We start from the raw sequence: 12,729 nt of genomic DNA, 5'->3' as shown, positions 1-12,729 counted from the left end.
CAAAATACAAGCCTTATCGCAAGAAACTAATCTAGCTATATATAAAATAGGTACAACTAATATTCTAAGCACTATAGTAAGAAACATAATATTTACAAAGTCAAAGATATATTATACTAATATATCTTAACACTGTACACCCCTTAGTCAAAGCGGGAGGAGGACAAACGCTTAAACTATCCTGAAAATCTTCAAATAACACTCGTGGTAGCCCTATTGTAAAGATGTCCGCAATTTGGTGCATAGATGAAACATGGAGTACTCGAACTTTACTCCTAGCCACCTTCTCACGAACAAAAAGAATGTCCATCTAAATATGCTTGGTGCGTTGATGTACCGGATTACCCGAAAGGTAAATAGCACTCACATTATCACAATATACCAAGGTTGCCTTTTTAATTTGACGATGTAACTCCAATAATAAATTACTAAGCCAACATGACTCAGAAACCACATTGGCGACAACCTTGTACTCTGCCTCAGCACTAGACTTGGAAAGAGTAGGTTGGCGTTTTGATGACCAAGATATCAAGTTATCACCCAGAAATACACAATATTCGAACGTTGAACGTCTTCTATCGGGACAACCACCCCAATCAGCATCTGTATAGGATATAAGTGTAGAAGTAGATGAAGGATAAAGATGCAAACTATGCCCATGGGTACCTTGTATGTATCGAATGATCCGCTTAAGATCATCCATATGATTATCTTTCGGATCATGCATGTGTAAGAATACATGTTGCATGGAATAAGATATATCCGGCCTTGTAAAAGTAAGATATTGCAGCGCCCCAGCAAGCCTGTGATACAAGGCCGGAACTGCAAAAGCGGAACCCAAAGCACCGACCTTCGACTTTGCTTCAACTGGAGTGGTCGAAGACTAGCACGAACTCATCCCTACTCTTTCAATGATCTCCTTAACATATTTCCTTTGTGACAAAAATAATCCACCCTTATGCCTTGTCGATGCAATGCCAAGAAAATAATTCAAAGGACCCAAGTTCTTCATAGCAAACTCTACACTAAGACGGGACATAATAGTACGTCGTAGATCATCAGAAGAAGTTGTGAGAATAATGTCATTAGCATAAAGTAAAAAGTGAGCCACATTAAAGCCAACACAAAGAGAGAATTGTCACTCCTGCTATAGGTAAAACTAATAGATGTAACAAAATCTGCAAAGCGCTTGTGTCAAGCTCTGGATGCTTGCTTAAGACCATATAACGATTTCCGTAGTAAATAGACATAATCAGGATGATTCCGATCACGGAAACCAAGAGGTTGATGCATGTAGACTATCTCAGTAAGCTCACCATGCAAAAAAGTATTCTTAACATCAAGCTGATAAATTTGCCAAGCCTTAGATAAGGCCAAGCTAAGCATAGTATGGATGGTAGCCGGTTTGACCACCGGAATAAAAGTCTCCCCACAATCAATGTCAATCTGTTGTGTTTTGCCATCACCTACAAGACGGGCCTTATGCCTCTCAAAAGAACCGTCAGATTTCACTTAATGAGTAAAAATCCACATAGAACAAATAACATTAACATCAGGTGGACGGGGCACCAACTCCTACATATTATTTTTAATAAGAGCATTAAATTCATCATCCATTGTCATTTTCCAATTTGAATCACGAAGAGTAGAAACTGGGTTACGAGGAAGGGGGGACTTTGTCACATTAGACACCATAACATTGAAATATTTATATTTCGGGTTTGGTTTGACAATCCCATTTCTACTTCTTGTGACTGTAGTATAAGGTGGGGGTGGCTGTTGGACTAGAATAGGCGGGCTAGGGGGGAGAAGAGTGATCACTTAGGCCAGCTGTGTGAGTAACACCCGAGTGGGCCGTGGTTGATTGAACAGGCCTACGGTCCATAGGCAGGCTTGAGTGCTACGGGGTTGGATAGGAGAGAGCTGCGGGTCTGGGCTTGAGGGAGAAGGCAGCCCAGGTGAGTTTGGGGAATCCGGAACTGGGCTTAAGGGGGAAGCTAGTTCCGGAATCATGGGTTGGGCCTTGTCAGTGGGCGGTCCAGAAGGAAGTTGCAATTGTTGAACAACATAAGGATGTAGACCCTCATCCAAAAAATCATAAGTGTGATTAGTGGGTGTATGTAACTTGGAAAAAGAAAAAAACAGTGTCATCAAACACAACATGTCGGCTAATGAAAATCTTATTAGATGATAAATCATAACATTTGTAACCCCTATGATTCGGTGGATACCCCAAAAAGACATATGGTGTTGATCAAGGTTGAAGTTTATTAATGGTAATGGATGGAAATAAGGGGTAACATAAACAACCAAAGACACATAGGTGTGAATAAGACGGTTTCCTTTGATAAAGAATTTCTAGAGGAGATTTGGACTATAATAATTTACTTGGAAGAATATTATGAAGATAAGTTGCCATTTGTAATGCATGATGCCAAAAAGAGGGAGGCAATGATTGTAATACCTTGTATTTTCATGCGTATTTTATAATTAATTAATTAGGAATTATTTAATAAAAAGGGTATTTTAGTAAATTAACTATTTGGAGCCAAAATAATGTTTGAATTTTTACGCCAAAAATATTTTGAAAACTAATCATTATTTTGGATAAGATTTATTAGCCAATTATCTTATTTTAAAAACTGAATTACTTACATATTTCAGATATTTTAATTAAAGCAAAATAATATTTTATTAATTAATTATTATGGCCAAAAATTCCAATAATGAGCTAAGGAATTTCGGATTTCCCATGAATGGAAAATCTGATTTTCTTAGTTATTTATTGGTAAATATTTGGTATTTAATTAATTAATTAATTATTTAAGTATTTATTCTATATTATTTATACAATTATTTTATTCCTCAAAAACCGAGCAAAATCTTCCTAAATATATCTAGAGGAATCAGAAAATTTAAGCTATGGTAAGCTCAATATTTTCGGCCCTCTTGAATTATTTTGGGAGAATTTATTTGGTAAAATTGTATTTTTTAATTATCTCCCAAAATCTCTTATTTTCCTTAATTCTATTCCTCTATATTTTTAATATCTAATCATCATACTTTCTTGCCATTCATTCTTCTTAATTATTCCCCAAGTAATTCAAATTTCCTTATTATTTTTCATGACATACATACCTTCCATATTTAATTGTACACAATCACCGTAATATTCAAACTTTTCTTAATTTTGTTTACTCACTTCTCCAAGTAATCCCTTAAACCCTACTTACAATAATTCTTCCTACATTTTCTTACCATAAATCAACTTACACTAGCCTATAAATACCCCTTCAATTCAAGATCAAACCTCACACAAATTCTCATAATTCTCTCTTAAATTCTCTAATTAATTTTCTTACTCTATTCTTTTTCCGCACCACCACCTCCACCGTGCACCACCACCTTCCGACCGCCCACCTGCCGCCGCCCTCCACCTTTGGAACCACATGCTACCGCTGACAACCCCCTTGCCGCCACCTTCTCTTTCTCTTCTCCTTGGTTTCTTACCTTTATTTTCTTCTTCTTTTCTCTTATTCAATTAATTATAATTATTATGGGGAAATTTATAAAAAAATTATTATGGCATGTTTTAATTATATAAAATCTGATTTCTAATAATGTTTATGATAAATTAATTTAAGTGGTTCATGTATATATAGTTGGGAGGTTTTTAGTTTAATTATTTGTGATGATTTGTTAACCTTATATTAATTAAGGTTATATTTATTTGTAGGGTGTTTTCGAGCAAGAATCTTGAGGTTCCGTTTGTGTGTTTTAATAAGCAATTATCATAGTACCTTAGGTGGTTAGACATCTTGAAAAAGATTGATTTGAATGAGCATGTTTGAATGATTTCTTGTGATGATTGAATTAAATTGAATTGGATTATGATTTATGAAATAAAGTGTGTTTAAATAAAGTGGTTTTAATAAATAAATTGGAGTATTGATTTTATACCATGTTTAAAATGAATTAATTATTATTCATGTTTAAAAGGGTTTTATTTTGAAAGCCTGTTGAATTTAATAAAGAGGAGTTTTGGAATTATTGTTAAAAGTTGGATGTATTGGATTTAAAGAGGATTTATTGAATTATTATTATTAAAGCTTTATAAGCATGTTAGTAATCCCACTATGCGGATTTGATTTATTTGATAAGACTTTGGACTCTGTACGAGCGAGTCTTTCCTCAAGAATAGCCTTGTAACATAAGGAGACTAGCTTGGTGGATGTGCACACTTGGGAGAAGAATTGGAATTGGTTTTGAATAATTGGAATTGGTTTTAAAATAAGTGGAATTGGAGTTATTGGATATTAATATTGGTTATTGAAATTGGTTTGGAATCTTGAGTTGAAATTATTGATTTAATTATTAGAATGGATGGAATTGATTTCAAAAGCATGTTTATGAATTAATTGAGTTTAATTATCTCGCACTTATCGTACTTAACATATTTTTCTAATCCGTATTTCATATTTTGTTTTGGTTCGCCCTGTTTACCTTAATGGTAAGCAATGTTGACTAATTTCAGGTGAAGTCATAAATGAGCATTTGGAATCCCGAGAATGTTTCACCTAGATTAGGATATTGGTTCTTCTATTTTATTTTTGAGTACTCATGACATGGTTACTGTTTTGGGTGTTTTTGTCCCTCGGGAGAGTTATAACACGCAGACTGATCGGGGGAGAGCTATACCTGCAAAATAAACGGAGACACCAGTTGGGTGGTGCTCCGCCTCCGACGCACAAGTTAGAAACTTGAAGGGAGAAAAAGGTGCGGAAATTTAGGTAGGGATCTGCTCGGATTCCAAGCTCAGGATGTCTCTATCAAAGAGTAAATGTGTAATAAATGATAAAACGTGTCCCCAAAAAGAGGGTCATCTCCCTATATATAAGGTCTTTGGGATTTGTGCCCCTGATTAGGTCACTGTACCCTAATCAGTGGTGGGCTGCGCCGCTCTGCGGCTTTCTCGGGATTTGGGCCTGAAGGCCGCCCTTTTTCCCCGTATTTTCTGGAGCGACACCGTTTCAAGCAGAGATTGGTCCACTTTGGGCCATCCTGAGGCTGACACGTATCGTCCTCTGATTGGACCACGTGGCGGGGTAAAATTACCCTAAACATTTTCCCCTCATAGATGTGACGTGGCACGCCACGTGCCATCTGTGACATGTGTCACACTCCGATTGGCGGTAATTTTACCATTAAAGAGTAACCGTTCATCTTCCGGGTAAATTACGGAAATGCCCCCGTTTTTACCCTCTATATATAGCCGTTTACCCTCATAATTTTGGTACGTTTACAAAAAATTTTCTAGAGAGACCTTTGAGAGAGCAGACGTTACCCGTTTGAGTCAGGCGCAAGCAAGAAAGCTCGTCTTCAAGAGACCCAGCCGGACCCGCCTAGTTTCAGATATCTCTTCAAAAGGTACCGTCTCTGCCTCTTTCAGCTCTTTTTCTTTTTTCACCGCTTGTACATATTTCTTGCAATAAATGGGTGCATCACCAACACACACGGCACAACCTAGGTTAGAGTCCAGCCAGTCACCAGGGACGGCTGAGTCTAGGACTGGGAGTGTCGTCTTGGGGTGTTGGGACCACCCTTTGCCTCAGATTCCGACCAGTTACGTGTCTGTATAGGACACAATGGCTCGGATAAAGCAGACGACAACTGATCCAAATTACAAGAGCGAAGGCCTCAGGCGGCCAAACGCCGGAGGGAGAAACGTCTGGTCAGGGAGGCCAGGCGGCTCTGGAGAGATCCTCTCCGCGCGCCCCTTCAACTCCTGCTGATTCCTTCTTGGAGGAATGCGACCAAGGCGGCGACGAGGCCGCCTCTGCCCCCTTGAATCAAAGTGAGGAGGAGACGGAGAGCGACAGCTCCGCCTCTACCTCTAAGAGCAGTGACGACTTACCCCCGCTTCCGGATAGCGAGGAGGAAGAAAGGAAAAAGTGGAACGAGAAGGATGATCCCTTCAACATCCACGTCTCCTCCAAAAACTAGATCCAAATGGAGGAGAACTTTAAAGAATTTTACCCAAATACACCCGCTAGGAGACGGGTATAGAATCCGGGTGCCGCCTGAGAATAGCACGATCGCCTGGGAGAACGATGAACAGAACGCTGTAGGGAATAGTTTCAAGCCTTTAAAAATCCCACTAGCTTGAACCCCACTGTGATCATACACTAAAGTACGGTGGTGTCCAAAAGGGAAGAAGATAGAGCAAAAGAGTCGCCAACAAGTTTTTAAGGAACTTGTAAACCGTTCACGAGGTGAAGGTTACACCCCTTAACGATCCAAGAGATCGTCAACTCCATAAGGTCATGAACCAAATAAGGGTTCAGGGATGATGGTACAAATCCAACCTAAAAGAGATTGAACCTGCCTTAATAATAGGCCTCTGCTTTATTCTGATCGTATTCATGTGCGCTTCCTGATTAACATACAATCAATAGGATTAACCCTAAACCTGTTTAATCTATGTTGGTTGAATATTAATGCACAAATAAACTATTATTGGCGATCACTTGAATTATAATCACAATTAACCTAACAAGATTATTAAATTATCTTATTAAGCGTGGTTGCAAGTACAAATTCCCTTTAAACATGCAATAAAAGGTGATCAAGCAATAACAATAAAATATAATACATATCAAGCAACATAATAAATAATCAACATCATTAATAACAATTATATCAATCATAATCATGAATATTAGGGAGAATATTGGAAGCATCATACTGTTAATCATACTTAATATTAAAGTTACCCTAGACATGATATTAGGAATCAAAATAACAATCTAAACATGATATCTACATCATAATATCAATTAAACTATTAAAGTACTTACTTGGATGCCTCATACCTCTTTCTAATAATAAAATACACGCGTTAGTAACTTCAAGGAAAATAATAATCAAAACAATTAAATTAAATAATTGAATTAGAGATTTGGGACCAAACCCTTAGAAATTAAAACCTTTCACGTCTAGGGCGAAGGCAACTTCGAATATGGATAGGTGTTTCTAGATCTTGTGAATGCGGAATTTTGTGTGAAAAAGTAAAGTTTAGAAAAGAAAGAACGAATGAATGTATGTTAAGAATTATTGATGAAAGAGATGAAGATGATGAAAAGAATTGATGAACGAACGATTTGTTAATGAAAAGAGTTGATTATTGGTCAACGAATATTGATCATTGATGACTGATAGATGTAGATGATGAATACTTAAGAATGAGGAGAATTCGTGAATGAAAACGGAGTTTTGAATACGATATTTATAGAGAAAATCATCCAAAAAAGATAATTTATCAAAACAGAGTCTGAAGACCACAAACCAACCTTGGCGCCAGCCCTGGCTCATTAGCGCCAGGACCAGTGGCTAGCGCCAGGTGCCAATGGCTGGCGTCTGGCGCCAATCCTGATTCCAGGCGACAAGGCCTGGGGTTGGACGCTAAATTGGATTTCAACGCGTTTTCGAAAATATGATAAATTTCCCGTACTAGAAGATAAAATAATATAATTTCAGTTGAAAATACTATTTGATCTAATTAAAACTCTGAAGAATCCTAATTGAATTAGGAATGATAAAACCTTCTAGAATGTTCTAGAAGACCAAAACCATTCCTAATTACATTAGGAATAATAAATCATATTAGGCCCTCCCCTAGATCATTGGGCCGTACTTAAAGCTCAAACCGGGCCCAGTTTAGTAAATTGGCCATAACTTACTCAATATTCATCGGAATTGGGCTTATAATATATCGTTGGAAAGGTCTTTGCAAACCCCATCCAACTACACCACTATTGGACCCATATCATGGACCAACCAAACTGGATTGGCTGTTTTCTTAAAATAAAGTTTTCAAAAACAGAGAGAAAAGAAATAAAACTTTCCGCAACACTAGACCTTTCCACACTTTCGTTTCATTCGATTATGATTTGACGTGAAAGGAACTCATCACCGGGTTTGGTTTTGGGGAGACACAAATGGGTGTCTACAGAAGCCCCCACTTTGACTGAGTTTGGAGAAACGCAAGTTTCGAAAACGAAAGTCAAAGTATTGATAGGGACGGAGAATGATTCAGAACGTTCTGCGATCCTAAATCAATCTTATAACGCCGATACCTACAAAACTAGCATTAGTTAAACAGATAAAAGAGTTAAGAAACGCGTATCTTGCACCGTCGAGCACACGTCTCTGAAAGTAACCGATTGTTGCTGTACTGTTGTTTTGATGACCTCCTGCAAGCTAGAGAATGCCATCCCGCCTGAAAACCGCTACGCCTTGTAACTGCTTCCAATTAGAAGATTGCTTTGCCTGAAACCACCTTCTCCGCTGTGATAATATTCCACGTCCAAGGGAACATCATCGAAAATTATTTCTCTTGAAATAATTCTCATCCGCATTATGATCATCTTCCATGCCTCAGGAACTATGATCGAAGACAACTTCGCCCGAAATTATCTTCAGTTGTTTGCGACAACTTTCCGCAAGCTAGGGAATGATGTCGAAGATATCTTCTCTTGAAGTCATCCTCGTTTGATGCGATAATTTCCCAAAGGAAAATACCGAAGATCAACGCCTGTCGATCTTTAAAAGTTCGCCTGAACTTGCCTTTGCTATGCCTGTATGTCGGCGCTCTTTTATCTTGAACCTGTATGTCGGTGCCTTTTGCTCTTGAACCTGTATGTCGGTGCCTTTTGCTCTTGAACCTGTATGTCGGTGCTTTTTGCTAATGAGCCAATGCTAAGTGAGACGATCTTTTCATCAGGTCGATCACTTTATGTAATCAAGCCGATTACTTAATCATGTCAAATTTCTTAGAGGGGCTAAATGGCGTACCAAGGAACCCAAAATATATTGCAGAAAGCTAGCATAACCTCAACAGATGGCTGGCTGCTTTGGCGTCGCTAAAAATCAATCAGCGTCAGACTTATGGCATTAGCGCCATGCGCTGAAATTGGCGTCTGGCGCCAAGCACAGAATGTGACACCAATGCCTAGGGACTGGCACCAGCACAAATTCTTCTTTAAATTCAGTTTTCCATTTTATTTCTTGCTCTGTTCGTCGCGAAACAGCCTGAGAGAAGTCCGAAAACTTCAATTGATCGTTGCTCACTCATTTCTCAACCGAATTCGCTCAAATTTGTTGCAAATCAAAGCTCTTCTCATCCATATTCCTGATCTATGTAAGTTTTCCTCCAACTCACACCGGTTTTTATGAATTTTTGGCATGTTCATTCACGAATTTCATGAAAATTCGAAACTTATAATGCTCAATTTGATTTTTTTATCAAGTTTTATGCCATGAAATTTCTTGTTTATGTTTGTACATTGCCTTGGGAGTAATTTGAGACTTGTTTGACTCAATTTGGTGAAGAAATGAGCAATTTGCCATTGTTGGACCTCCTAAGGTCGTGAATAACAATGTGGCCTGTTCTTGATGTTTTTGCTAACAATTCTTGTTCAATTTGTCACAATAATCGCTAAAGTGTTGCAAGAAATTGTTTGATTGCTTGAAAAAATGTTTTCATGCTAAATTTGAATTTGTGCTCTGTTTTAGTACTACGTACTCTTTTTTTGCGAACATAGTATCATGCGGCTAGGCGAACCTTTAGATACTATAGAACCTTAATTTATGATGATTCTGCACAATGTAGCATGGCTAGACAACGAGGCTCAGGTTCACGGTCCCGAAACACTAGACGGGAGCATGAGCCCGTGGAAGACGATACTACACCGTCCACTTCGCTTGGTCAGATCCCAGAGTGGGATGAGCAGACCTTGTTCTTTGCCCCTGTCCACCACATTTCCGAGAGGGTGAGACGGGGAACCGAGCCTGGGAGGACACGACATCACGGCTCTGGCTGCGATGGTCTAGGCGATTTGTATAGGATGCATATCACCAGAGATCGAGAGACGAGACTCCTATGGGAGTCTTGCGGACTGGTTGCTCTGTTCGAGACCTCCGAGGCTATGGTCTCCTCCAGTGGGGGTCACCACGTAGTACGCGCTCTGGTGGAGTTCTTCTAGGACATCACCAACACTTTTTATTTTCCCTGGGGTGAGATGATGGTCACTCCTACAGACTTTAGTCTCATCACAGGACTGGAGTTCTCTTCTGTGCCGCTGCCATTCGACGGCAGTATCGACGTCTTTTCTCCAGAGGTCGAGGAACTGTTGGGGCCGATTGCTATTCGGGCCCGAGCTGAGGTCGAGACGACTCAGTTTAGTGCTAAGGGGATTCGCCGCTCGACGCTGGCAGCGGCTCTTGATGACGATGCGACCACCAGAGAGCAGCGGGTGCGCATCTTTGTGCTGATGTTGTTGTCAGGGACATTCTCCCTTGACAGGGGTAGTAGGGTTTTGCTTTATTACCTCCATGCTGTTCGCGATCTCCGGCGGATCGGGACTTATGACTGGGCCAGCTTGGCCTACACTGACTTCGTCCGCGCGCTGAGGGACTCGTGTCGCCACCGGTCCTTTAGGACGAACGTTGCTTTGTCTGCTTTCTGGAAAGTCGTAGAGGTAAACATTATTCCCTATAAAGTTTAGCCCTATATGTTAGGCAGCATCTACTCATGCTTTAGCTTTTTTGTAGATCTGGTTCTATGAGTACTTTCCTTCCATTGCGCCGGCGAGACCATCGCCGAGGGGGTATCCGGTGAGCTCCTCTTGGGGCAGCCACCATGTGGACCTGTCTATTGCACGTGTCCGGAGTCGGATCATCTCGGTACGACTTTTAGTGTTTATCTTGCTCTTCTGCGTGTTTTAGACATGTTCTTACCCGATTGGTATTTTTATAGGGACCTGAGGCAGTATACCGACCATGGGGCGATTGGACAATCCCTGGATTAGCCGCACAGTACTCTGCTGAGCGCCGCTACTTTCTGGGGACCTTGGAGCGGTTGTATACTTAGGAGAGAGAGTTGCTAGACAGCACTCTTTCGATATTTTTGTTGTTCCTGCTCCTCCACCACGTCACATGTTCGACGAGAGAGAGTTGTCGAGCATGGCTGAGGAGTTTGGTTCCCTTTGGCGGTCCCATGTAATCCTTGGGCGGAGTTATGCTGAGGAGCTACTTCCTTTGTTAGCTCTAGCCCCTGTGCCGGCCGAGGATGTGAGGATAAAATCCTTAACTTTTTGTTTTTCGCTAAGTAGCCCCCAAGTGGTACCTTGCTGATTTCTTTCTGTCTTAGTAGGATGGTCCCACTGAGTTTGTGCCACCCCGTATGTCCATCCACTACCAGGGGATGTACGGGCCGATCGAGGAGATGATTTCTCCGGCTCCTGAGGGCGAGCGCTTCGTGGAGCGGTCGATTCCTCGTCACCAGACTAGGGTAAGCCTAGTTCTAATTCATAATCTTGTATTCAGTTATCATGCAGTTTTACTGACTTAACTTTCCTTGACAGTTCTCACGCGAAGTGGTTTCGGCTATGGCACGATGCATAGATGCCTTCCGGAGCCAACTCGTTCGGATGAGGATCGCGGCTACCTGTCGTCGAGACGACGCTGTCCGAGAGGTAACTTTTCTTTACTTATTATTTCTGCACTATGCTTCAGTTTTCACCTTGTTTCTGATTTAATTCTTTTTGTAGGGTCAGCCGATTGCTTCTCACACCCGTACGAGGCCTGAGGTGTGGAGAGAGCCGGCAAGATCTAGCTTGAGACGTCGTCACACTTCGTCAGGAGGTAGAGGTGGCCGTTCCGAGGCTGCTCGAGCCGATGCTGCTGAGGGCTCAGGGTCTTCTTCTGAGGGTGCTCCTGCTGCACCGGTAGGAGAGGCTACCTCGGCTTTCAGAGGTGGTGGGATGTACGAGGTTGGCTCGTCATCGCAGCAGCCTCCGCAGTCTCAGCCTCAGGTTGACCTTGGCTGGAGCGGTCCTGTTTTGAGTTTCCCTCCTCCTACGGAGACTGGAGCTGGTGCTGAGGCCGGAGCTGGTGGAGAGGTGACTCCTCGGACGGCGCAGTTTTATGGAATGATGGGCCTACGTCCTCCGGCGCCGTAGTTCATTTCTGTATATGTATTTTATTTTGACTTTTTATAGAACTTTGCCTTTGACTCATTATTTAGACACTTATTATTATGTTATTGTAAATTCATCTATTATTATGTTAGTGTATGTTAGTGTGTGCAGATGTGATAACAATTTTGCGCAAAAATTCCGTCATTTTTATTATTGATGGAGGGTATTATCCGACTCTCTCCCCCAAAAAGAAAAATAAAAAGGAAAAATAAAAACGGAGAAAAAGGCTGATTTTTGAAAATTAATTCAAAAAAGAAATAAAAATAAAAAATAACTGTTATATTTAATTAATAAATAGAAAAATATTTAGAAAAATAAAAACGGGGCCATAAAGTCATTAACCGACTCCAATTTAATATCAAAACGCAAACTGAGCTTGCGCGGCTGTCCTGCTGATTTGGCGCCAGTCGCTATTTCTAGCGTGTGGCGCCAAGAGCTTTTATGTGACGCCAATATCGGGGTTTTGACGCCAATCGACGTTGACTCTGTATTCCAGTCAGATTGAAATTCCTCGCAATTTGTGCATAAATAGCCCACTGCTCAGCCGATTCTTCACATAATTCCAGCGAAAAATTATTCTTCTCTTTAGAAAAAATAATAATCATGTCTTTAGCCACTAAAACCTTCACCCAATATTCTCATGAATGGTGTCGATCTCTTAATGCTAGAGAAAGAAAAGAATAGGATTTAT

At 40.5% G+C, this 12,729-nt stretch overlaps 1 protein-coding gene across 1 annotated transcript; it reads right to left on the bottom strand.

Moving 5' to 3' along the window:
- Nucleotides 1-310: 310 nt before the first annotated feature.
- Nucleotides 311-727, bottom strand: LOC110704191 (uncharacterized mitochondrial protein AtMg00810-like). The gene has a single exon (XM_021881988.1). It carries the CDS (start codon nt 725-727, stop codon nt 311-313), a length of 417 nt encoding a protein of 138 aa, XP_021737680.1.
- Between the last annotated feature and the right edge of the window lie 12,002 nt (nt 728-12,729).

This window comes from Chenopodium quinoa, unplaced genomic scaffold (genome assembly GCF_001683475.1).
Source record: "Chenopodium quinoa cultivar QQ74 unplaced genomic scaffold, ASM168347v1, whole genome shotgun sequence".
Lineage (NCBI taxonomy): Eukaryota > Viridiplantae > Streptophyta > Magnoliopsida > Caryophyllales > Amaranthaceae > Chenopodium > Chenopodium quinoa.
Note: the sequence above shows the minus strand (reverse complement) of the source record. Positions and strands in the feature narration are given on the sequence as shown.

Bases quoted from the DNA above. Each gene is read 5' to 3' on its own strand.
- LOC110704191 (XM_021881988.1), bottom strand. From the start codon at position 727: ATGCATGATCCGAAAGATAATCATATGGATGATCTTAAGCGGATCATT.